This window comes from Parambassis ranga, chromosome 6, assembly GCF_900634625.1.
Source record: "Parambassis ranga chromosome 6, fParRan2.1, whole genome shotgun sequence".
Classification (NCBI taxonomy): Eukaryota; Metazoa; Chordata; class Actinopteri; family Ambassidae; genus Parambassis; species Parambassis ranga.
This window is the reverse complement of record NC_041027.1, coordinates 10,136,479-10,163,752: the sequence shown is the minus strand read 5'-3', so window position 1 is coordinate 10,163,752 and position 27,274 is coordinate 10,136,479. Positions and strand designations below refer to the sequence as shown.

The 27,274-nt window shown below is 40.5% G+C and overlaps 2 protein-coding genes across 5 annotated transcripts; one reads left to right on the top strand and one right to left on the bottom strand.

Annotated features, from left to right (window-relative positions):
• Positions 1–1,030: 1,030 nt before the first annotated feature.
• LOC114437344 (vesicular glutamate transporter 1-like) lies at positions 1,031–9,632 on the top strand. 2 transcript variants are annotated; one of them, XM_028407980.1, is made up of 13 exons: positions 1,031–1,092; positions 5,406–5,658; positions 6,009–6,127; positions 6,212–6,326; positions 6,432–6,519; positions 6,606–6,692; positions 7,049–7,172; positions 7,388–7,556; positions 7,644–7,776; positions 8,116–8,226; positions 8,301–8,428; positions 8,765–8,834; positions 8,937–9,632. In XM_028407980.1, exons 1-13 carry the CDS (start codon positions 1,031–1,033, stop codon positions 9,230–9,232), a joined length of 1,755 nt encoding a protein of 584 aa, XP_028263781.1. In that variant the 3' UTR covers positions 9,233–9,632. The 2 variants fall into 2 exon arrangements, with proteins under 2 accessions (XP_028263781.1, XP_028263782.1); XM_028407981.1 differs by having other exon boundaries at positions 7,049–7,185; positions 7,407–7,556.
• Positions 9,633–12,237: 2,605 nt separating this feature from the next.
• Positions 12,238–15,788, bottom strand: LOC114437347 (uncharacterized). 3 transcript variants are annotated; one of them, XM_028407989.1, is made up of 9 exons: positions 15,678–15,788; positions 15,020–15,052; positions 14,655–14,879; positions 14,296–14,568; positions 13,938–14,216; positions 13,668–13,871; positions 13,228–13,344; positions 12,828–13,162; positions 12,238–12,737 (listed from the first exon to the last, which is right to left on the bottom strand). In XM_028407989.1, exons 1-9 carry the CDS (start codon positions 15,709–15,711, stop codon positions 12,651–12,653), a joined length of 1,587 nt encoding a protein of 528 aa, XP_028263790.1. In that variant the 5' UTR covers positions 15,712–15,788; the 3' UTR covers positions 12,238–12,650. The 3 variants fall into 3 exon arrangements, with proteins under 3 accessions (XP_028263790.1, XP_028263789.1, XP_028263788.1); XM_028407988.1 differs by having other exon boundaries at positions 12,238–12,880; positions 12,959–13,162; XM_028407987.1 differs by having other exon boundaries at positions 12,238–13,162.
• Between the last annotated feature and the right edge of the window lie 11,486 nt (positions 15,789–27,274).

Below are 27,274 nucleotides of genomic sequence, written 5' to 3'. Positions count from 1 at the left end.
GTCAAAAAGAAGTTCATGTAAGAAAGGTGACCTATGTCAGATTTTCAAAATAAAAGCACCCAATGAAAGACGTGATATGATACACAGATTTACAGATGATCTAATCTGTAGTGACATTTGTGATTTTCTCCTTGTAATTTTTTAAATATTTTTCAAATATTTAACTGTTTTCTACGTTTAAACATTTAAATGAATTAACTTCTAAATGTTTAAGCCCACTATTTCAGCTTTAAACACAGCACAAGGCTTTTATTCATTTTGAGTTTAGTTTAACATTTTTCAAACACATGTTCTTGGGGAAATGCAGATTTAATTATTTTATATTATTCTTTTATTTTTTAATAATTCAAATTTGTTTTTTTTTTTAGTATATAAACGTGCAGTTTAAGTGAATTTCTGCTGCTGGAAGCGTCGCTGCGTCCTGAGAGCTGTCTGCCCACCCCCTCCCACAGATACCTGAACTATACTAATATGCTTCGATCGGACAGTGTTTACTCTCCATTCAAGGCTCGTATGGTCCAAGAATAGCCTGTGCCTGAACAGTAGATGCTTAAAACGCCGGTTTGCGGGGAAAGGAAGTGACATGCTATACCTTCCACTCACTACACACACTTGGAGAGATTAGCGCGCAGGCGGCAGTAATCTGTGTTCAGGACCACGGCCAGAGGCACCGTTCGGCCATGAATCCTGTCGAAAGTTGTCCACAGCGCGCTGGAGACCTTATCGGACACCCAAGGGTGTGAAGAAGTTTGCGTGGGCATTAAGGACTCAGACAAAAGTGGCACAGAAGATGTTTGTTCGGTTAATTTTACATAAAGGCAGCTGAAGTACAGTAAATCTCTGGACAATCTGTGTCGCTGACTGTAGATTCCGCTGCGCAGGAACCTGCAGGTCAAAGGGTCCGATGACCGAGTAAAAATCATTTTTTTATGTGAGAGAGAGAGAAGCGCACGGAGCAAAAGGAGAGGACTTTGCGCTCAGACGGGAGCGCGCAAAGACTGCACATTGGTCCGGTCCTGGAGTCGTGAGGATGGAGATCCGGCCGGACAGGTTTAAGGCCGTAGCAGCCAAGACTCTCGGGAAAATATACGGGTATGTAAAAACAAAAAAATCCATGTAATAAGAAAACATGTGCAGGCTGATCTTTAATGTTCAAAAGAAAGTTTGTCTTTTGTGGTTAATCTGGGCACCTGGAGGCAAATCTGATGCTGCTGTAACATAATCTAAGGGAAGATCAGGATAGTCCAGGGGCCTGGATCACCCCGCACATCTGTCTCTACAGAATGACCACACTTTGGGTGGCATATAATGGCCTCTAATCAAAGGATGAAAGCATTTTCTCTGAGGGTACAGAAATCTAAAATTAATCTCCAAAGTCTCCTTCACTGCACGCAGTGTTAAGTAAATGATCCTCCTTTGCTCCAGAGGAAAAGAATTAAGTTTCATTTATGCCCAAACTGTTCTATCGGTGTAAGATGAAGCGCTGGGTCGATACATGGATCCATTTCTTTCAGGCTGTTTTGCAGTGTTGTCACATTTGTCAAGTTCCAGGAACCTTGTCACACTTATGTGCTGTTTTATGGGAACATTTTGGGCCGTTTAAGTTCCTGCTTTATTAGACCATATTGGTTATTTTGTAAAATAAAAAAATAAATAAAAAAAATACATAATAAAAAAAGGACCATTGCAGGATTAGCTATATAAAATAGCCTAATAGCAGAAACATGTGTTGATGGATTAAGGAAATTCGGGGCGTTCCCCACGCCCGGAGCTTTTTCAGTCCTATTGGCAGGAAGTTACAAAAGTGCGTGACACACCTAAGAAACGGCGTGTGAGGTATAATCAGGAGCCTGTCCAGTGATCTGAAAGCAAGAAGGTATTGATGGACTCCCCTTTCTTTCTCCTGGGATTTGATGCAGCGTCTAAACACTTAAATCCTCTCCAGAAATAGCTTCTCCTCGTCCAAGCTGTCGGCCCACGTAAATCCCTGCAGGCCGTACACCTTGGCCACTTCTCTCTCTCTCTCTCTCTCTCTCTCTCTCTCTCTCTCTCTCGCTCTCTCTCCCCTCTCCCCTAAGTAGTCCGATAGTCATCATCATGTCCCTTACCACCCCCTCCAACCCCACCTCCTCCCCAGGGCCTCTAACAGCCAGGATTAGGCCACTCGACCTGCGACATGAGAGTGCACAGCGGCCTGGATAAGCTTTCATTTCCGCCAGGCGCACGTGCACTCAGGTGCTCCCTATTGTGATGTACCTGCGCGCCAGGGCCCTGTAACCTGGTCCTGGTCTCGGCACGCAAAGTGCTAAGCGTTGGCAGAGGAGAAAGACAAGAGGGCATTGCTGTGTGTTTTATTGTGAAAGGACACTTCTAGTGCAGCAATGTATGATGACAGCCAGGGATTATATCATATGGGATTAAATGTAAATTATTACAGCATTTTAGTGCATATTTTTGTCCAAACTTTGTGCTTGTGAGAAGATATTTTAGACCCTTTTCATGTCATGGAGCTTCACTCTTCACCAGTCCTCTTATACAATAATGCTGTTCACTCACCAAGCTGCTGAACCACCCTGACATTTGTCCTTCATGTCTGAATTAAGAGATTAACCTGGAGAGAGAGAGAGAGAGAGAACTGGGTAAACTCAAAGGTGTTAATGTGACTTCAGCCTTTTGAGACATCACAAGATTCATACATGCTTGTTTCCATTCCAGTTAAATTGCCCCGCAGTAATGCTTCACCCAGACCTTTCCTCGAGGTGCCCAGAGAGCCACTGAAAGAGAAGGTCAGGTAGATTGTGAGGATTACAACGGATTTTCCTTGTCTCAGTGTCAGTCATGAAAAGTCACAGCCACAGATATGACAGAAAATATGTGAGAAAGAAAGAAAGAAAGAAAGAAAGAAAGAAAGAAAGAAAGAAAGAAAGAAAGAAAGAAATCTCCATGTGGACATTTCCTGGAAATAAATTGGTGTTGGAAGAAGAAGGGAAATGTTGTGAATTGTGTGTGAGAGTCTGTGTGAGTCAGGGGAGCTGTCAGTAAAGAAGGCAGGGTTAAAGATGAAGAGACAGCAGGACGAATGAAGACAGAGTGAGAGAGACCCGCCCAGACTAAAATAGTCCAAGAGAGGAAGAGATATCAATAATTTAACAGTCAGAATCATTAATACTTCATCAGTGTTGAATACGGTTTGGACCCCTGCTTACAGTAACCAACAGAGCATGTTGTATTATAAGAGTATTATATAAATGATTCCATCAGTATTGAAGAAAAAAAGAAAAGAAAACGGCAACATTTTCTCTGAATTATCTAATAGCATGGTGCCCAGAAGACATTTAAGGCTTATGATACAACAAATAATTCCACAAATATGTATGTTAATGTGGAATGCAATCTGTGGCGAGTACTCTGAAACTGCAGCTGTGAAGGTGTTGGTTTGAGATTCAATGTAATCATTTTCACCAATGTATAAAGCTTAAATTATACTTTTGCTTTGAGCGTGACTGGTCCCCTTGCTGGCATTGTGTTTCCTTCTGCATGACCTCACGGAAACAGCAGCCAGGGCTGAATTGTCAAGGGGAATAAAATGGTGTTTATGTAGCTGGGGCCCTCCTGTGAATGTGTGAGGAGGTGAGAGTTGTTACCATGGCAGCAAGGAAAATGGCAGAGAAGCTTGGTGCAGATGGAAAAAATAGGTGTAATGTTTTTTTTTTTTGCTCAATTTTTTTGAGATTATCCTATAATGGTTCCCATAATTATCCTATGTGGTTTTGAAGCTCAGCATGATGGTCATGGACAGACTGTAGCTACTGGTTAATCCAAATATGGGCAAAGTTTTTGACACGTCTATATTGGCTTCATTCACAGCCCTGAATGCTGAGCTTGGCACAATAATACCAACATATAGAAACTGCTCTTGTGTGTGAAATTGTGGATATTTCATTCATACAGTTGTAAAAATTGTGTGTATTTTGTCAGTTTTTATACAGGGTTTACTAGGGGTGTAAGAATAAATCGATTCTCTGAAATATCCCGATATTTTATTTGGAGATACTGGTATCGATTTAAGTTGTGGTCAAATCGATTTTTTATTAATTATGAGCAAACATTAATGTCAACATCTTACTTTTGTGGTGCACACTGTCTCTTTCAGCATAAAAACAACTTGAATGTGAGATACAGTTATATTGTGCAATGTTCTTATGATTATAATAATTATAATTAAACATCTTGTTCTTGTAGAGATGTAAGATGTATTACTAGTATTCAGGTGAGGCTTTTCCAAACAAGCTTTTCATACAATCTCAATATATACCGTCTTTGTTACAGTATCAGGATATATCGTATATCGTATTGTATCGTGATATGTATCGTATCGCCAGATTCTTGCCAATACACATCCCTAGGGTCTACATATATTGTGACTCTTCAGTGACTATTCACATGCCTCGCTAATAGAACACCATGGTGATTCTGTCGTTTTACACTGAAATGTCTTTCATGCCATCTCCCTCTGTTCTTCAGACCAAGCTGTTAAATAAAACAGTCCAAGCCCTAATCACACTCTATGCAAGGTAAAAACCATGAGGACAATGTGTTGTGTGCACCTCACATTCACCAGACAGAGACCACTGTGTAATGACACACACGTGTGGAAGCCTCAGTGTGTGTAACGATGTGACCTGCCTGGCTTCAGTCTGATCTGAGAACTCAGCATCGCATGTGTCATGTTTAATAAATAGCTGCTGCTTTTAGATGCATATTTGATGCTTGTTAGACTGGAGGCTGGCAGAGGTCATGATTTCTCAGCCAGAAAAGAGCCTCATCCATGTGTGCAAGTACACTTTCATCCTGTCATTGCTGGGTTTTGTCAGGAGACATAAAAAAAGTTGAGATGTTAAGACCTTGAGAAGACATAATAAGTCAATGCTTTCCCAGGAAGTTGCACAGACAACTGCACTGACTGTCTCTTGTTACGATGCTGGAGATACTGACAGCTGAAAAATGTCTGAACATCTAGATGTGTGCATCTTTTATCAAGCCGAGCTGTCATCCTTCACACATGGATCTGTTTGCAATGTGGCAGCAAGAGTTTGGAAAACCTCAGATACGCTGAGAGACTGATTCCTCTCAAAGAAAGAGTTTAGAAGCTGAACACAGACTCAAAATAAGACTCAGGGGCCTGTTTCAGTGTGTACTGTAAAGATTGTGTATGTGGCAAGCTACAGTGTTGAGGATGGGGACAGCATCAAACTGAACAATGACAATGACCTTTTTCAAAATGCCCAGTCTGCTCTGATTGATTAGTAAGGCCTAGGCAGACCCTGAGAACTACAAGAAAAAGAGGAACATATAAGTGCTTCACTGGGTGCATGTGTTACCTTTTGCATTTCCCTTCATTGCAGTGCTCTTGAGAAGAAACAGGAAAATGGCGAGACCATTGAGCTGTCGGCGGAGGGCCGGCCTGAGTTGGCAGAAGAGAAGGAGATGCCTGTGGTGGACTGCACGTGTTTCGGCCTGCCCAGGCGCTACATCATTGCTATCCTCTCCGGTATTGGCTTCTGCATCTCCTTCGGGATCCGATGTAACTTGGGCGTGGCCATCGTCAGCATGGTCAACAGCCACACCATCTACAGAGACAACAAGGAGGTCATAGTGGTAAGTGGCGGCAGAAGGAGGGGGAGATCTGTTTCACTCATGTACTGCATCCCTATAATGTCAAGTCAAAGTTTAAAGATAAGTCTTGACTGGACACATATGGCAGTAGATGTGTGGACATCTCTGACATAACATGTACTTTCTATTTTCACCAGCTGTCCTAATGAGCCCTGACAGTGAATCAGAGCTCTATAAAGGAACAATTTTCAAGTTTGCAGTGTATAATGTTACATATAAATAGTGGTAAAGATTGAAGAATGTGATGGAATACTGCTGGCTGCTCAGTAGGTGTCAGTGCTGGACCATATATATATTTATATGTATCTTCATATGCATGTCTGTCCTGACAGAAAGCACAGTTTGACTGGGATCCAGAAACAGTGGGAATGATCCATGGTTCATTCTTCTGGGGATACATAGTAACCCAAATCCCTGGAGGCTTCATCTGCCAAAAGTTTGCAGCAAACAGGTGTGTCAGTGCTCCATATCCTCTGTATTATAACCAAAGAATAATGTCATCTGTTCTCATGCAGCATGATTCTTTGTCTTTCAGAGTGTTTGGCTTCGCTGTAGTGGCCACATCTTGCCTGAACATGCTCATCCCATCAGCAGCGCGCCTACATTTCGGCTGTGTTATCATTGTCAGGGTGTTTCAAGGACTAGTGGAGGTGCGTTACGCTCTTCTCATACAAAAAAAGAAGAAGTGGCAATGAGCTAAATTTCTGTTCATGTGCTGTGTTGTTATGATGTAACTTAAACTCACCATCTCACAGGGTGTTTCATATCCGGCCTGTCACGGCATTTGGGCAAAATGGGCACCGCCTCTTGAGAGAAGTCGTTTGGCAACAACAGCCTTTTGTGGTGAGTCTGTAGATGTATCTGTATGATAGGTGTAAAAATAATTTATAGTTGCCACATTAGACCCAGTGTTTTCCTTTCTTTTTCAGGATCTTATGCTGGTGCTGTGATTGCCATGCCCTTAGCAGGAATCTTAGTCCAGTACTCAGGATGGTCATCAGTGTTCTATGTCTATGGTAAGACACCTTTGACCTTTAGTTGTGCAAACCTCCTCCTTAGACGTAGATTAATATTAAGATTATGAAAACCTTCCCACAATGGGGAAATTACATTAACAGCTGATATAAAATGTAATTGTTTCCTTGATAAAACTAATAAACTGGGAGGAAAGAGTTTGTAACGACTGCAAACAGTAGCACAGTAAGACAGTAGAAGCTGACGCAAGCTAAAACAGCACAGGCAGGAAAACCACTACGTTTGTACCATCATGTTGCAGCTAACCAGTAAAGCTCCACAGTGACCTCTGACCTCCAAAAGGAATTATTTAACCCTCAATTTAAAAACATAATATAACTATTTATGTTTCCTCCAGGAACCTTTGGTGTCATGTGGTACTGCTTCTGGATTCTGGTGTCATATGAGAGTCCAGCGGCTCACCCCACCATCACTGAAGAGGAGAGAAAATACATTGAGGAAAGCATTGGCGCGTCTGCTCAGCAATCGGTGACGGTGAGTACAAGCAGCTGATGTCAGGAGTCAAACAGTCATACACAGATCTAAGCAAAGGGCCTAGAGATGGTAAACAGCTACAATCTGAGTCAGAAACGCATATAAAAGTAGGCCACTTCTCTCGGTTCCAGCCTCCTGCAGTCTTCTGGCTGCTAAAGCTTGTTTATTGGTAGTGTAGACAAGTATGCATACATATTCAAAGCACATTTTTTGCCTTACAGAAATTCAACACGCCATGGAGAGCCTTCTTTACATCCATGCCGGTGTATGCCATCATTGTGGCTAATTTCTGCAGAAGCTGGACTTTCTACTTGCTCCTCATCAGCCAGCCTGCGTACTTTGAGGAAGTGTTTGGTTTTGAGATCAGCAAGGTAACAGAAAGCAAAATGTAACTACGGAGCACATGCAATGTGCTGAAAAAAATTTTTTAAATGTTATTTTTCCTCTTGCTGATCTAGGTGGGCATAGTGTCTGCGCTCCCTCATCTGGTTATGACCATCATTGTGCCCATCGGTGGCCAGATTGCCGACTACCTGCGCTCTAACCAAATCATGACCACCACTAATGTCCGAAAACTTATGAACTGTGGAGGTATGAAAAAAGCAAACGGAAGGCCAGAGATGCAGAACTGAAACCCATGCATGCATATAGAGTATTCAGATAACAGTGGAGCTATTGGTTAATTATAATGTGTTACAGTGAGAAAAAAACTGATGCATCAAAACAAAATGATGATGACTCACTGTGAAGCAGAAGCTGCTATTTTTGAGACTAATTTTGAAACTAATGTAAAATGGGGAAGGATGCAGTGCATGTCTCTAAGAAGCTGACCTCAGTTGCCTAAAAAGCTCCAAGACAAACCGCTCAGTTGAATAAGTATCCTGCTTTGAAATATAATATAATAAAGTCCTCTGTGCTCTTGTGCTTCAGGGTTTGGGATGGAGGCCACACTGCTGCTGGTGGTGGGCTTCTCACACACAAAAGGTGTTGCCATCACATTCCTGGTCCTGGCTGTGGGTTTCTCTGGTTTTGCCATTTCAGGTGAAATACAGTTTGTTTCTTAGAACATGATGAAAGTTTAGTGGACGTGTACTTATTTATTTATTTTTTTCAAGGTTTCAATGTCAACCACCTTGACATTGCACCACGATATGCTAGTATCCTGATGGGTATCTCTAACGGTGTGGGCACTCTGTCTGGTATGGTTTGCCCGCTCATAGTTGGTTCCATGACAAAACATAAGGTGAGAGCTGAATATCTGCGATGCATGTTCTCATTACATACTGTTTGATGCATCTTAAATTAGCCGATCTAATAATCTAAGGAGTGCCACTTCCTCACAGAGGCGTCTTTTTATTTTAACCATTTCTCTTAGTCATAAGCAGATCAGATATGTACCGAAACTGTTTTAGTCTGCAGGCCTTCCTCTGCTTCTGCAAGCGAACTCACCCTCCCCCCAGCTCCTTCTTTTCTTCCCTTCTGTGGTGTTTGTAATTTGTTGCTGTTTGCTGCCTCTTCACCCAAGGCGCTCAATGTATGAATGTGGAGATGTTTTTTAACTTTATACTTTCTTTGACAGACACGAGAGGAGTGGCAGGGTGTCTTTCTCATTGCATCACTTGTTCATTATGGAGGTGTTATATTCTATGGTGTGTATTATCTCTTCTCTCCGTCGTAACAATGTTCAATTCTGCAGAATAGCTGTCAGCTCTGTTATCGGTGGAATGGGTCTAACTGTCTCTCTGCCACAGGCCTCTTTGCATCTGGAGAAAAACAACCTTGGGCCGAGCCAGAGCAGCTGAGCGACGAGAAATGTGGAATCCTGGATGAAGACGAGCTCGCAAATGAGACGGAAGAGCTGTATCGCACAAGTGGTGGAGGAGGCTACGGGGCCATGAACCAGGGCTCAGATCCCAACGGAGGAGGAGGCATGGGAGGAGGAGGAGGAGGCTGGGTCTCAGACTGGGAGACAACAGAAGAGTATGTCCAGCCAGCTGGAACCAATAATTATCTTTATGGAGCAGAGGAAGGCCGAGAGTTTACATAAACACGGCTGATCATCTGCACACAGTGAGGAGTGTGGAAGTTTCACCTGAAAAACACTTAAAAGAGCAAAATGAAGAGACCATTTTCAGCAAGTCTGACTGTGTTATCATAACTGAACTGATTTCCAAGAGACTGCATTAGTACATGTAAAAAGTGTGTTGTGCGTGACTGCAGTTGTGTACTTTGTGTGACAGACAACCTAAGTAAGAGTGTTCTAGGAAACATCAGCCTTGATGGAAGTGGGTTGTTCTTTAGGCCTGGCTGATGTGTATACTGTATGTAGATATTTCTGTGTTAACTGACATTACTTGGATTTCATTTGGATGCCTCTCCTTTATATTTAAATGATTCAAGATGACATTTTGTTTTCTTTTTTGACTTTAATTGGTTTTCACAGAAATTTAGAGAGTAGAAACCTGCAGAATTTAAATCAAGAAGCTCAATCAGATCAGAGCTTTTTCCTTACTGAAAACACTGATTATTTTTGTCCTTTATCCGCACATGTTCAACAGACCAGCATGCAGGATTAGTAGATAATATAATATAGGTATACAATATTTATATAATCACCTGTAACTAGACATATGGGGATGTGGGTCCTCTTCCCTGCGACGTTGCTCCACCATGAGGCCCAGAGTAGTCTAAGGCCCTGTGGCACTTTTACACTGAAGCTACCACCATACATTCTTATACGAATATGTAACATTTGTCATTTTTATGTTGCTAAATCTTCCACACTGGTCCTTTAAAAAAAAAAAAGTGCCAATACAACAAAATATTTTGTTCTGTAGTATTGGTTTACTGAGAAAAGCAGCTGAACCCCTGCAAATATCACTGCTTTATGTAAAATGATCTAATATCAACATTAATAGATGCAATTATTATTTCCTCATGTAAAATACAGTTTAATGTACCAGGCCTCTGATCTGTCCGCCTACCAGCACTCTTGGAATTTAAAATGCCTCATATAGCAATAGAATATTTAGTTTAAAAAAAGATTATTCAGTCCCTTTTAATTCAGTTTAGAGCCACTTTCTTTTCACATCTGAAGTTCATTCTGTATGCTTTATATCTAATCTAAAGATTCTTAATGGTTATTTAATTATGCAACAGGTGTCTTCAGGGTTTTATTGATTTCCTTTATTGTTTCATTAACAATTCAATAAAGATTCATTATAATAAGAGGCTGAAATGGGCAATTAAACAAAGGTATTCCCTGTATATTAGGTTAATTTTTGTTTTATACATTGTAATGTATGTCTCTAGTCTAAATATAAAGGTTCAACATGTGTTAGGCTCATTGGATGGTTTCACTGAGTGGAGTTCACTGATAGACTCAATATTAAATATTAGTATTTTTACAGTTTTTGTCATTTTTTTATTATTTTATTGTTTTATTTGTTCTGGATTCTAAACTGAAACTGCAAAAAAACAAGTTCTCCTCTGCTGTATGCAGACACTAACAATGTAGGTCTTTAAGCCTTCTGACATAGGGGGTTTCATGTTACTCCTAATGCTGTGCTCCTCTCCAGACAGCATATTGATCACCAAGCTAAAGTATACAGAGCATGGAAATGAAGGGGGAAAAAAATAGATTGTGATGACACCGGGACGGGAGGATCACCTTGCACAGCCAGTAGATGGACAGAGGATCGGGGATTCACCCTCACTGTGGGATTATCCTGCATCCATCTGCCAGCAAGAGGAAGAGAGGGAGGGGAATGAAGAGGAGCAGGGGAAACATATATCACTTATATCTAATAATACCCTAACATGATTTAGGCTATTTGTGACTTTTTATGTACAGAAGACACAACAAGAAAAAAACAGGAAGAATTGTCAAAGGATTAAATACTGAAATTTGATTTTCCATGGCAATAAAAACATGTAGGTCTATTATGTACTATGCAACCTTAAAATAAAAGAAATATCTTGTTCAAATATGAAAAAGTGTAGAAAGTGGCTGATATAGTTATATCTCTGATATTAAATTATTTTATTAATTAGCAAAGCTGTCTAACTTACAACTGTTTTAAAAAGATGGACTCCTTGACTCCTTAATGGACTAATACAGTAAGAATTCGTTGTTAAACTGTGTTGTATTTTCATCTCACGCTAATCAGCCTCCTATTTACTTCCTGGTTTTCAGCCAATGGAAACCAGCAACTGTTAATTACATTGTTAGACTGTACCAAGTGTCACAGGAAAGAGAGGGGTGTACGCAGAGGGCTGTAACTTTAGTTTAGCCCTTATTAGCTATTATCTTTGTTCATTACACGTTTTATTCGACATGTATTAACTAGTATATCGTTGCGCTTTGTACATAATAAAATATTAACCTTTCGCTGCTAAGTGTTTGGTTCACTGTGTGAGGCATCACTCACCTATCTCTGAATGTGAGTTTGTTCGGGCCTAAAAACATGGCCGCAGTTGCAAATCCTGGGCGGGAGAAATGTGAGGTGTCAGGGGAAGAGCTCAGGTTGTGATTTTGCTCCCGATAAAAAAAAATCTAAGAAACCTGCCATCACCAGTGGATTATACCGCTGGATCATTAATATGTGTGAGGATTCACCACCACTGAGGAATGTGTGCCATTCTGCTACATATAACTTTTAGTTTGGAAGAAGAAGGAGGAGCAGAAGGTCTGAAAGTCACCTGACCTCTGGGCTGAGGTCTGTACCTTTTTAAAATATCTTAAAATACATTTTTATTATACATTAAGCTAACAACAGCTTCATATTTCTATGTGGATAATCTCCAAACTTTCATTTGGCTGTGACTTCAGCATTACTTAACAGTGTGCAGACGCATTTGGACTGAAACAAACAAATAGAGAACTAAACTTTAATCAAAATGCATTTATTGTGTGTACAGTTAAACATAATTACACAAAATGTTGCCAAGGCAAATACTTTTTAGCACACAAAGGTCAAAAAATACATTTGTTTTCTACTATATATATGTATTTAAAAAAAAAAAAGCAAATTGCATTGTAAGACAGTTGGAGCGATTGTATAAAATGCATATTTTGTTATTAAAAGTATGACGGCTGCAGGTAAACACATGAATGTAGCTTAAAACAAGTGTAAAAGCCTGTTAGTATATAGCTGCTGCTTCTTTTGCCTGGTCTATAAAAATGTATGAATGATATATTTAATGAAAATTACAGCTGTTGCTTTAAAATATTCCTTCCTTCCTCATGAGGCATCCATAAGTAACTCTTTTAATATTTTTTACTAATGTTTCTATCACTCTGACACACCTTTTCACTCTATGTCCAAGAATCCAGCTAAGGTGCTTGTACACACTTGCCTGATCACATAATTTGAGCGAGACCTTGCCGGCTGCTAGTTTGTAGAAAATGTCTTGTTCCTCATAAGGTAACAGGTACTGAGACCCACAGTATCCCTGCCTTTGCTTCAAAGTTCCACTATTTCAGATTCCTTCTCATCATCTTTCTTCCCTCCTGCTTTCTGTTCTCCCTTGGCTCCTAAAGTGTGGTACACCCCCTCTTTCATTCCCTCTTTCCTCAGTGCTTCATATCCTCCCTCTCCGCCTCCTCCTGCTGCTCCCTCCATCCCCAAACTGTGGTACACCCCCTCTTTCATTCCCTCTTTCTTCAGTGCTTCATATCCTCCCTCTCCTCCTCCTCCTCCTGCTGCTCCCTCCATCCCCAAACTGTGGTACACCCCCTCTTTCATTCCCTCTTTCTTCAGTGCTTCATAGCCTCCCTCTCCTCCTCCTGCTGCCCCCTCCATCCCCAAAGTGTGGTACACCTCCCCTTTCATTCCCTCTTTCTTCAGTGCTTCATATTCTCCACTCTTCTTCTGAAGTTCATCGTATTCGCCCTCTCTCCTGTTCATCTGCAGCGGCTCATATTTGTCATCACCTTTGCCTCGTGAATGCATCTGCACATCCTCGTAAATGGGCACTAATGGAAAAGAGGATACTTAGCAGCAGCCTTTAGAAATCAGTGCAGAAACAAGTAGTACTCACCAGTGGCGTTCCTCCTCTTATGCTTAACATACAGGAATGTTGCTCCGGCAGCCAGAATAACCAGTAGGATGAAAAAAATCACAGAGCTCACAAGAAGTGGGAATGAAGAGGGCTGATCTGAAATGAAATAATAAATACTTACAATACTTTTGTCCTTCCTTGCAAAGAGTACCTGAAACGGATAGATTGCTACAGAAATATGTATCAAGGTGAGTAAGCTATCTACTAAAATAGTGATGTGTAATTTGTGGCAATATCTCAACGTGAGCAGGTAAAGTTGGTCAATGATCGCTCTCTGGAAGTGTAGGACTGTGACTGCAGACACCAGATGTAAAACGCATAATGTTCCCGACGTTATATGCAAAAGTCTGGAATTATACTTTTAACAGCATTTTTTTAGTATAAAGAGTTTGGAAGACAACAGTAAAATATAGACTCACAAAACATGGCGTTGCTGAGGAGGGTCCTCATGTTTCTTGACACTAATCTGCATCCATATAAACCAGTTTCACTTGGCTTTGTGTTGAGAGGCAGAAATTTCCATGATTCGCCAACTTTCTTGTAAAAGCGATAGGACATACCACCAGTACATTTTTTACAAGAGCATGACATGTCTTCAGAGAGGATTGCAGCTTCAGGTTGTGCTGTAATAGGACAAGAAAGACTTTTAAAGATGGAAAGGGGGGGAAACAGCTGTGAGATGTGCATACCTTGGACGGGCACGTCTTGGGGATCGGACTTCCTGTCGTATGGTGGTCCACTGCTTTTGTCCACAAACATGAATGTGGCTTGACATGAATATATTCCTCGCACAGACGTTGTCACATTATGGATTTCGTGGGTAGGTTCATCACCCTGTTTAAGGATTGTGGTTTCTTTGTAGAATATAGTATGTTTTATTACTTTGGCGCCCCAGACAAGACATCTCAGAGTCAGACTCTCTCCAGCTACGGCAGGCATGGGATACATTTCCAGTGATAGAGGCTTCTCTGGAAATACATAGGTGCTTATAGGTGACATATTCCAGGCTGGGAAAAGCTATTAGAAAAACATTAATGTGAGTCCTACCTGAGGTCCTGACAACGACTTGGTTGCTTCTGCTTTCGTAATTGGTACACCAGAAAATGGTCTCATGGGTGGTCAGTTTTCTGGATTGAAATTCCAGATACACAGGATTGTCCTTCAACCTAAGCTTAATCCAGTTCCTCTTCACTCCCTCATAGACAGAGCAATTCCACCCATCCAGACCATTCTCATGTTCGATCTTCAAGATGATTATACCTCCTTTTTGCATCACCGGTTGGCCTGTCTCCATGGTCAATGAGGCACTGGGAACAAAGTCTGAAAAAACAAAAAATTATATCAGAAATATGCAGTGAATTTTATATATTTGCACTCTAAGACTTACGTTTATGTGGTGAATTTACCTTCAACTTTGAGAACATAATCACCACTTCTCTGCTCATTACTTTTGCAGTAATAATTCCCGGAATCCGTGGGGGAAGCGGCTGCAATCTTTATGGTTTTGCTTGTCTCTGTTTGCCTGGTGTCGTTGAGGTACCATGTCACTTGGCCTCCATCAGTAATGTTGTCACAGTTCAAATACAATAAGTCCCCAGTGAAGATCTGTGGCAGTGGAGGAGACAACAAGACTAAAGAATGATAGAGAGACAGAAAAGAGGACATTCGTTACAGTATTTGTGAAGACGCTTTGACACAAAAAAAAAAATGCACTGTATACAAAGCGAGCATACAGGACTGACATGCTTTCAGTCCAGTGAATACTGATTACCTTGTGGCTGACAGCCTGCCAGGACTGCAAATGCTGTAATGAAAAATTTACATTAAATCCTGTAGTGCATTTATTAATTATATTGTATGTTGTGTATAAACAAATATGCACATCCAAAATGTCCCAAATTATGATTATTATTATTATAGAAAAATTACATTACTACATATTTTCTCTTGTAGTAATAATAATAATTGAAGTAAAAGTGAAAGTAGCAATTATACTGTTATAATATTGGATAAAAACATTCTATAATGTTATATAAAACTAATTAACAAAGATCAGTCTATGACCTGAGGTAAATAAGTTGTAAGGCTCGTTTGGAGACGAAGAGACTAAATTGTAATTTGTGCTGTAGTTTGCACTGCCTTAAAAAAAACGTGTAGTGTAGGTAGCATGTTGTATTATAATATATTATTCTGTTAAAAATATTAAGATATTAAGATGTTAATGTTAATCCCTGACAAAAAATGAGTACAGAATAGTACAGTACAGAAAAATAAATAAAAAACCCTAATGCTACAATATGTGTGAAGATTATAAAAGCTTAAGACAAAAAAATATTTCTCAAAAGTGTGACAGAAGTTATCATAATAACAAAAAAAAAAAAGAACGGCTTACAACCTGCAACCATTCTACTTAAATATGTCCCTCTTACCTGCCAGGAGCAGCAGATGCTTTTCACCCCTCATCACTCACAGTGACACAGACACAAGACAAAAACACACTGAAGGTGGCATTAATGACTGACCAGAGAGTTACAGCTTACTGTTCACTTATTCTCATGTTGAGGAAGTGAGGAAGGGGTGGGGAGTGGGGGAAGTGGGGCGCTTCAGGCTTATACTTCCCTTAGAGAGGAGAGAGAGGAGTTTTTTTTGTGTATATCAAAAAAATAAATAACAAAAATATATTAAAAATATATATTAAAAAATGATTTGCTTATCTGCTGCAGGCCTGCTGCAGCTGTGTTTAGTCAAACAGGACAGGAGCATGACAGGATACTGACTATTGGTCACACCATTAATTACAAAACATTTGATGTATGCAAACTCCCTGCTGCACAAGGACCACTGCTGTGGGCTGCAGAGAGCAAGGGCCTCTGGTAGCCTTGTTGGCTCATTAAAACATGCCACACTTTGTATGCCACACACATTTTGTGTGATTAGACTACAGTGTTTACTGTAACATGGGGAGAAATTATTAGTGATTCAGAGAATTTTTTTTTAGTTTATATGTTGCAATTGTTGCTTAAAGTATGCGCAACTGGCGTGTGTCTGGTTAACATGTAGAAAACAAATTCTGAGAAATTAAAGAAGTAACTAGGACAGCTGCTCACCAGATCAGTTACAAACCCTTTTAAAGATCGAAACCAGAAACCAGAAAAAAAGCTGTTGGTCAAAGCAATGACTCAGTTTATTTTTGTAAAGTGTTAAAACCACTTTTTATCAGATGCTGTGAAGCTGTTTGGTCTCTCATACGAATACTTACTCAGCATTTTTTTGTGGACAGGTTGTTTAAGGGTACTGTTAGTTTTAGTTGTTAAGTGACACAGCTGAATTCTAAAGAAAAAAGGATTCAAGATAAGGGTTCTGGTTTCCAACTTCTGCTTTTTGGCAGTGAGTAAAAAGCCATTAAACTATACGCTGACAAAACAAAATTTCAGGGGTGGGGGGGGATTTTTAGGTTGTTGCTTTTTGTCACAATGAAACCAGCATGCTTGTGAAACTACTTTCTAGTCTATCACAAACGGGGACGGCTTCAATTGCTTGAAATGGCCACCAGGGCCCAGCAGTGCATCACTTTTCTTTGAGTAAATAACACATGAGTGAAGCCTAACAGCAGGTTTGCGCTTGTGTTTCACTCATTTGCAGCAAAAAAAGATAATAAGATATTATAATTTTGGTAACTGTATTTAGGGCTGTGAATTTAAAATTATTATGTGACTGCAGAACACTTCTCAAAGCGCAAACATAATGTTATACTTCACTAATACCTTCTGCTTAAAATTCATAAATCAATACTTTATCTCTCTCTCACTCTGCCTCCTCTCTCTTTTTTTCTCCCTTTGTTTTTCTTCTGAATCTGGCTCAACTTCACCTAAAGCAAAGGAGCTGCACAAATAAATATAAACCTGGCAATCATTGTTTCACTACTGTACTCTCCATCTGCCCATGACCCACTTTTCTCTCCTTTGGTTTGGCATGAGAGGGGTTAACACAGAAAGCAGGAAGAAAGCTAGTTTCTCAGAAAAAAAAGGATATTGGGTAGCAAAGCTGGTAGAAGCACCAAGGAAGGATAAAAGTGTGGTGAATATACAGCGTGGAGTGATGCACCATTAAATGAGAGCACCTACTAGTGCTCTTATCATGGGTTACAATGCAGATGTCACGTCGTCCTTAAGAGGCTGGATAGGGATTCATCTACATCTCCTCTTAGCGGAGTGTGCTGTTGGTCGCATTAGTGTATTTCGGGTATGCTGTACTTCCTCCATTCTTCTCATTGATGGCCTTTAAAAGCAACCATAAAGCAAACATAAGGACGGTTCTCTCACTCAAACACTCCAACTCCATAAATGAGATATTATATAAACCTACAATGTCACACGTTGTCCCTGTCAGAGCTCTAAATGTATCACTTCCTGTGTGTCCATGTGAGTCTGCAGCCACTTTAAAAACTTTGTAGTCTTTTCTCCTCGCTGGATAGTTGTAAAGTTCTGTTCTGTTATTGTGCTTTTTGTTTTGAAGTTTTACCTTCTCCTCTGTGCACAGCCTCCTCACAGCAGTGCGTATCAGTACCTGATGATAGATCCCATTCAGCTTGGGGAAAGGTCAAGGGTCAGAATAATCCTTTATCCAAAAGATATTCTTCACCTATAGTGTGATGATGGGACAATGAATGGGACAATGAATGGGACAATAACACTGATGCTACATTCAGACAACTGGTTTTATTTTAATATATCAGGTTTTATTATGATATATAAGGAAAAATATAATATATTATTGCAATTTAGTTTTGAAGTAAATGTCTCCATGGGTGTCGCCACTGTTGTGTGAAGTCTAGACTAGACTTTGTGTGAAGTTTAGCTGTACTTTTTTTAATCTTCTGTTTTTTATAAAAAAAAATTTTTGGGAAAATTTTATATTATGAGACTTACTAGTATGCAGCTGTAGTCCTGGCTGTGTGGTCATTCAACATGGTCTAAAACCCTTTATCCTATTACATTTCTGTAATGCATCCAAAACAATCTTCACATAGTGGAAATAATAAGTTAGGTAGTTGTTGCACTACTTTAAAATGTAACATTTCTATAATAAAATAACGTTTAAGTTGGGTAAGGGCCAAAAACACAGGCCCTTACACTGTTTTTCATGCCTTACCTAAACACGTTACAATCTCAAGTCAAATCTAGCCACAATTAAAAGCATAATTTATCACATGTGAAAATCAAACTCAACACTGAGTGAAAACAAAACCGCTCGCAGTGTCAAGGGAGTTAAACCTCAGACTCCTGAGCAAAAGTCCACCGTATTAGATACCAGTTCCCCATCCCCCACCTCCTTACTCGGACACGTGACCATTAAAAACCATTACCATTAAAATAATTTGGTCAGGTAAAGGGAAGGTTTGACTGTTTCTCAACAATAAATGGATTTGACAAGGCAACCAACACTACACTAAACTATAGCTAGCTGGGTGTCATTGAATCATTTGTCGATTGTACACTAATTAGAATTGCATAAAAGTGTTTGGTTAATGCTAAAAAAGAAAGGCAAGGACACAGTGAAGCCTGTTTTTTTAATTATATGATTTATGATGTAACACATCTAGCATAATAGCTCCACTGTACTGCTGATAAAGAGGTCCCAGCACACTCAATTCATACGATGAATTTATCAATGGAAAGAGCCCAGACTGATTTATGTTGTCTTTTATGATTACCTCTCAGCATCAAGGAGGCAAGGTGAACTGTAAAGTGACCAAGTCCAGCCTGACTGTATGTTAGGGGACAGATAAGAGTGTGTAACATATCATAGGACGTGGGTAAGTGCATGTGATTGATGGAGTGGTGACGATGTCGAGGTTGAAATGTGGTGGAACAGTGGCAGAGAGAGAGAGAGAGAGAGAGAGTAATGAAGAAAATTGGGGATAATTGAATAGAAGAGCACTTGGGTGCACAAAAAAAGCAGAGAGGGACTGACAGATAGATGGTGAAGAGTCAGTGCGCACAGAGAGAAAGGCGAACGAAGGAGAGGGATCAATCTAGCAGCCAAGTAAGAGAGAGAGAGAGAGAGAGAGAGAGAGAGAGAGAGAGAGAGAGAGAGAGAGAGAGAGTGCCACGCTGCATGAATGTGCGTGCAATTGAGAGCGAGGAGACGAGAGCAGCTATACCAGGGCATAGAGTAGGTGAAAGTGTGTGTGAATGAAAAAGAGAAAGAGAGGCTGCACAATAGAGAGGCTGGCTCACATCGATGCATGTTTAAATCCTAGAAGGCATGAAAATGTGATTTTAAAAGAGAAATCACTTTTTTCTTATGTTTCTTCATCTACATTTTGTCAAATGGATGTTTGGCTCTTTTTTTAAACCCGGTCCCTTTTTTACTCTCTGTGTGGTTTTATCAAGGAGGTCACTGCGGATACAGCAAGAAGACACAACAAGCCTGAACTGCACACTTCCAGGTAATTACTTTTTTTTTTTTCTTTGAAGTGATACGTAAATAAGTTGAAGAAATGTGCTGTGTAAAGTGTTGTAATGAAAACCTTGTGTGAGTGAAGTGAACGTAAAAGAAGGAAGAATTTAGCAGCAAGGTGAAAGTGACAGCAAAAAAGAAGTGGGTGCTCTTGAAATTGTGGCAGAAAAGGGGAGTGGAGGAGGGGGGTAGGGGGGAGCACATGTCCTCTGAGGTCTCGTTCGCATGTTTTATGTAGGTGGGGAGGAAGAGCAAAGTGGGACAGAAGGAAAATGACAAATAACACAAAGCTCTCAAAGAAAACTCTGTAGTATTTGTGCATATGACTGCACAGCAGCTTTACAACTAGTTCTATTAGATGCAGCATCTGCAGTGAAGGATGAGAAAATAGTTCAATCTCTCCATAATAGTCTGACTATAATATTATGCATTTTGCACTTGCATGCTAGAAAAGTAAATTTTCCCTAAGTGGGCCTTTCACATTGAATCCAACTTTTCAGCCATAATGGAACCCCTTGTGACTAGTTAAGACTCGTTACGAACTATAATTGCTGGATATTTTACACATAACTGGTAGGTTATGACCAGAATTTAACATAAATGGAGCTTAGAGAAGAAAAAAAGTATGTGCTTATGTAAAAGCTACATTTATGTAATCCTATATTGGTACCGCCCAGACACTTACAGGATTGAACTGAGTTCAGAGAGAAAAGGTGTTAAAATGGAAAGGTGAACAGATTCAAATAGGAGCTCATCAACACCCACATTTCACACACTTCTTTAGCTGCGACTTGTCAAACTCATTGCTCTCATCACAGCATTTATGGTGTGAGCTGGTACAAAGGTGGAAACCCTCTAAGGACCCCAGAGGAATGACTCTCATGCAGCCACACATACACCAGTTTGTTCCAGGCCTGCTTGGGAAAAAAAAAAAAACGGTGGTGTTTTAGTATTAGCTAAAGCACCAGTGGTGTGTTCCAGCTCTGTGCACTTTCATCCCTGAGATACAACATAATTGACTGTGCACAGCCTCCTAAGACCTGCCCCTCACAACATAATGCACAACAAGCAATACCGGCTTTTAAAAGCATATTTTTCTGTTGGCGAATTGCACCCAGAGGAATTCATTTGGAAAAGAAAGAAAACAAACAAACTGGGCAATTTAGAGCAGACCAGGCACAGTAAGATTAATGGCCTCCTCAAAATACAGAACAATTGATCATAATGGAACAAAGAAAGCTGACATTATCAATGTCAGAATGGGACTGAGTGATTATACGAGTGGGTAATGCCAAACGAGATTATGAAACAATTGAGCAGAAGATGAAAGTAGCCAGACAGCTTCATGTGTCAGTGGAGATGTGTATCTCTCTTTGATTGAGAACCACTGCCTACTTATTTTCCACCGCGTCCTGTCTCATGCTGTTCTCTCCTGCCCGGTCCTGTTCTGTCCTCTGCCATCACTGCAGGAGGAGCTGGAGTCGATAAACAGGCTGGTCAGTGTAGCAGATGTGACAGTGCTATATGGTTCAGTAATCCTCCAGGGTTTGGCATGGAGGACAAAAGACAGACATGTGGAAGGAATATTTCCAGTGATAGCTCACTGCTGTGGAGGAATACAGCTACGCTCTATTAGCTGCAAGCCTCTACTGTATCCACGAAGCAGGAATGTAAAACCCACAAACAATGCTTTCTTAAATCAGTCCCAGGGGGGAATTAAACTAGGGTGCAGCTGCTATGAAAAACAAATATATAAGCCACACACTTGAATGCATTCACACACATACATTAGCTTGGATGGACACTGCAAAAGCTGTGCAGAAAAGTGTCTCACATGTACGTATATCATCACATAAACTTAAACAAAAATCATTATCTGAAATGATTTTTAATGAACTCCTAATTATTATTTGTGGAACTGATAAGAGTCTGATTGTTGTGCTCATTAGGAAGTAACACCAGAGAAGAGCTGTTTCTCCTGACTCTGCAGGCTTTTCATTATTACATACAGGGAGATTTCCCCCAGGGAAAAGATCTGGAGGATTGCCGTAAGCCATGAAAATACAAGCCAGCAAACTGCAACACCTTATGAAGAATATTTCAACAACAACTTCAAATTAATGACTGAAACATTCTGTCTGAGTTTTCTTGCACAGATGGCTCCGAAAGTGACAGCTGGATTTCAGAGGGACTTTTTCAATGTAATTGGCAGTTGTTAAAGCAGAATACACCTTTAAATGATGTAAATCTGCCTTGCAACATAAAAACAGCTAATAAGTCATGTTTCAGCATTTTTTTCACCGGTTCCTGACGTGGTCTAGTTCCTGTTTCATGCCCTTTATCTGTTTTATAATTACAAATTAGACTTATTGGGATTTTGATCATGCTTCCTATCTCATCTAAAAGGATTATTCCCTTCTGACTAAGTGGTAGTGGGTTTAAGGTTTTTTTCTGTATCAGGGTCACCTGTGTGGGTGGTCAAAGGCTTGTTAATCGCAACAAAAAATGTATACCTTATGATAAATGTTGAGCTGAAGAAGCCCTTTTAATGACAGGGGAAACATCTTCAGAAAACTCAAAGCAAGTCCAGTTTCCATGACCAGAATCTTCAGGCCTTTCTGCTCCGTAGAACCAATTACACTCCATTACACGGACGATGGGTGAACTGTAACGAGGCCTGACAGGCATCGACATGGTCCACACTCTGTCAGCCATGTCTAACAACATTTATTAGCATCTTGTTGACTTTTGTCTCTCAGTGTTTCCGTTGTGTCACCGGATGGGCAAGGTAAGTGTAACTGTCACTAGTGGACAGTCTGTTTGTGGCTGTTTAAAATCCACCCTAAAGCCTTAAACTTGCAATCATCTGCCTATGTCATGAGTAGTTTTGTCTGTGGCCTGCTTTCATTGTATTTGAGGCCTGAGGTGTTTTGGCAGGAGCTCTGGGACAAGTGTATAAAAGGAAAAGGATGCCCTTGAAAAAAGTTATGATTCTATAGATGGGTTTGTTTTTTATTAAAAATGTTTTGACCTTCTCTCTTCATCTGTGCTTCCCCTTCCTTCTTCTCTTGCTGTTGTAAAATAGAAGGAAACGTGCTCCAAAGCTGCCTTTGAAGTCTCTTTTTTATGTTGTGTATAGTGAGGAAAAAGGAAGTTTGTTTTATATTGAATTAACTAGTTTATATCGGAGAACAGGAGCCTCCGTTCTAAAATTCAACTTTGTCCTTTATGTCATGATCTGACGTCGTATGAGGAATATGACTTTGTTTCTGCTATTTGGTTATATTTAGGCACAAACATTACTTGGTTAAGTTTAGAAAAAGGCTTTAAACTTTAGATTTTACAGTGTTCAAAAGATATAAAGAAGCATTTGTAACAAGCCTTTCTGCCTTTTTTTTGCTCCTGTGTTCAAAGTCCTGCAGATTTTATATTCACGTGACCCCAGGAGAGCCGATAACATCTCAGTCGATTCATTGTGATATAGTTCAGGTCTCAGAGGTATTGGACATACGCTAGGACTCTGTGCACAGTTTGGATTCATTGCTGCATGGAACTGAGATGTGCTCTCATTTAATTCATTGCTGGAGGAAACCAATAACAACAAATTGATGTCTCATCCACATGTATTAGCTCATTAACAGCCAATATGAGAAAGAAATGTCCATTAAATGTGCCTCATAATTAAGAATACGATTGCAGATTGAAGTAACTTTTGTTGTGCAGAGATCCTCCATCTTCCTTTCATCTAAAGACGGGTCAAAATATATTTCTGCTAATAGATTTTATAGTCTATTTGCAGCCTTGAACTATAATAAAGGCTCTACTAAATTTAGATTCTCATCAGTGTAACGCACAAAAATAAGGTCATGGGCCAGAAAAAGTAAAAACTGAGAGACCCTGATTGAGGGATTTCTGTTGTGTGTTGCGACAAAGGAGCTTTATCTACCGATTCAAACAATGCTATAGGAAGGGGGAAGTCTCAGAAATAGTGCAGGGGATGTTCACTCCTAAATCTGTGCTGCATTGAGGTCTCCCGGCCCATCCAGCCAAGTTTAGCCCATGCGAGGCCCTCTGTGTACGCTCCACCTGACCCAATTATATCCAGTCTGAGGGGAAAGATAGCCCACTTTGATCTACATGAGACCGCCAGCCAAGCTCAGACTGACTGGTCTGGAAGCTAATGCTGCATTCTGCTTGACGTTGTTTCCAGGACAGATGTGTGAGAGTGCTGCTTAAAGACTCTTTGTGTGTGTGTGAGTTGGTTTCATGCTCATGTGGAACATCAGGCGAGTAATGTGACACCTATGAAGCACAACGTGGCCCCCTTTTTCCTAATAGAGCCGGTGCTCAGTGGGGTGGTGTTGGGATGGATCGAGCTGGAACGCTGATCAAAGAAGCCGGATATTAATTGTGAACTGGAGCTGGGGGTAATTATTTTAATCATCCACTTAATTACTGATTAGCAGGGTTATCAGTTTTTGTTTGATTACCATCAAATTGATTAAAAGGCATCTGTTTGTGTTGGATAGGAGGATTTCTTCCTCCCCACTGGGGGGTAATGTAGAATCTGGGGATGCATAGAGAGTAAATCTACTGCTAGTATTGTTATCGGACTGTAAAATTAATCAAGGATGCTATGATTGTCAATTAAGCACTTGCATTTCACACGATTTCATCAAGCACAGATTTAATTACCGCCTGAAAATGGCAACCTGCATCAGTAAACCATACAAACACTGATATTTTCCATTTTCCATTATCCTTTAATGTTAACTTGCTGTATTCAGGAGGGTACCCCTTATCAGACCACAGCTAAGCCCTCACCCGTACGTCAGAGCACCACCCCCAGACCTACACCATTCATATAAAACTACAGTAAGTGCCCTCTTCTCCCCTATGCTAGTGACGCATTCCATCCATCCTCTGTTAGAGTGGATGCGTTTTAACAGTTCCCCATCACCAGCAGTATGAAAGAGGCTGAAGGGTGGAGACCCAGTCAAAGAGAGGGATATAGAGGACAGAACTTGGCCGCTCCACTTTCACAGGACGTAAAAGTGGGACAATCTGTTCCTTGGATGATCTCCAATTCTACTTTCCGGGGACCGATACACTGAAAATATATCTATACACACGCTCTGTCCTACATAGGCAGTGAGTGACTGAGAGAGAGAGAGAGAGAGAGAGAGAGAGATTGACAAGAAAGAAACAACATGAGTGAACTGACTGCCCCTCAGGTTGTTACAGTGTTAAAACCCTGCAGCACACAGGCCACACCAACTAACACAGCAAACTGTACAGTGTACAATGTTCTTATATAGGCACAACACACCCTGTGCGCATTAATGTGTATTGTACATAAGGTTGACTTATCAGAAGAGAGGACAAAGCTATAATTAATAAGAGTGAGAGCTTTTCGTGACCTTTGTGCAGACCCCTTTTCCATCCATTTTAGTTTTCCAGGTGTTCAAGGAAGGCATCCATCTCTGTCCTCATTATCATGATTAATCAGTTCCTGATTCCTCATCTGAGTTTCACTTCATTTCCGTTCTTTCTGTATGGACCTACAGCTGAGTGTTAAAATACTCTACTCTCTTCTTAGACATCTAATAATCAGAGATGAAGCTGCCATGGTGGCTTTCCCACCGGCAGACCAACTCACCAGCTTCTGAAATCTTTTTTTCCTCCTTCTGTTGAAATTTCTTTAAGCAATTGTGTGTTGAACTGTACTAGTAACACAGTCAGCCTTGAAAATAAACACGCAAAATTGAAGCGTTTTTGGTTACTGTAAATATTTCTACTGCTTGTAATGAGATCCCTTACGAGGGTAGAAGACAAAAAGCGGCATTAAAACCTTTATTCTGCCCAGCAATCTAAAATAGGGAACATTTCCTGGTGATGTTAAAAGCAGTCCGGGTACAGGATGCCCTGACTTCAAGAAAAAAAGAGAAAAATACAGAAAAAAATATCAAATAATTCTTGAGCACAGCGAGTGTGAGGGGCTGCACAAAGATGAGACTCAGAGGATGACAGTGACGATGAGTTTTCTGTGGAAAGTCTGTTCTGTCAGGAGGCTGAAATTTCCTTATTCCACCACTCTTCTCCCAGGAGGAAGAAAAGTCAGGACTAGTTGAGAGATGATGGCTAGAACAGGGACAGCAGAGCCAACAGCTGGCAAAGGGAGCTAACTCTGAGCTATTGTTGTTGCAGTGCGTAGGAGTTGAGTGATGTGATGGGGAAGGCAAAGACGAGCCAAGTTCGACATCTACAGTGGCTAAGCAGAGAGTTTCAGGTGGTCTGACAGGAATTACTTCTAATATTGGTACATTTTACCGCCCTTCACTTTTACCCGCACGCTACCGTTTAATGTGACTTTCACTCTCACCCCTTTTTTCCCACCTCTCTCTCTCTCTCTTTTCTCCCAATCTGATTACTCTGCTTTATGCAAACTACAACTCTCCCTGTCTTTCTCTCTTGTGAATTCCCCTTTCGCTTTTACATCCCAATTAGCTGGCTCCTGCCTTCTCCCCAGCCTGTCCTTCTAGTTCCTTATCTTGCCTGGTGCAGACTCGATGTTGTTCAATATTTGATGAGACTTTGTTCATAAATCTGCCTCCTCTATTCCCTCCTCGTGTATTTGAATGATAGTGTTAATCTCCAAGCTTGTGCTCTTAGATTTGATTAGAGAACCCTAAAAAATGTGATCTATTTTTAACGTGTAAATGATGTTAAGGTTAAAACAGTGGCCAGAGCTGGGCCGCTAAATGCATTCTGAACATAGATTCTAGGCCATTGATAATGAACAGCTGAGCTCTCTTACAGCTATTGAATAGGGCTTAACAGATATTGCCAGTAGTAGAAAACTTTATTGGAAAAAGTTTTATATAGTTAGCCAGCCTCACATTTTCTACAAACTTTTATTGTTTTTAATATTTATTCACAAATGAGCCTTGCTGTAAGAGTTTTTCTAAAAAAAAAAACATCAGCTTTCTCCTCTTGTCTTTCACTCTCTGAAAGTCTTGGAGAAATCCTCTCCATCAAGAAATGCCCGACTAGCAGACTTCCTCCTGCCCAGTGAGACATGAAGAGAGCAGGCTCTAATCATTTTGCAGACAGGGCATCCACCTGTCACTCCAAGCAGCATTATGCATACCTTAAAGCCTGAAAACCTGCAGTTTCTTTGTACCATGTTCGTTTCTGATGTAAAGTTGGGCGTTTTAACACAGTGGTCTGTGAGGATTGGCTCAGATATTAAGCCAGGTTTATGTGATTTTTGGGCCACAGTGGCCGCCAAATTGTTTCATCTGTGAGTCCAAGTGAATGTTTGTTAAAGTGTTTTGTATGGGATCACAATGTTTCTGTTGGTTGTCTGACAAGCTTCTTCATTTCTACATTATTATTTATGTCAATTGCAGGCTACTGTAAGCTGTGCCACACACCTGTTGATGTCCTTGGTCCTCGATAGAGGTTGATAAGTCAAAAGTCGTAGATCACTTAATGCCCTAACCCTTCATCAGCACCATGTTTTCTACATATTAATAAGCAGCTGAAGTATCTGCATGTTGGT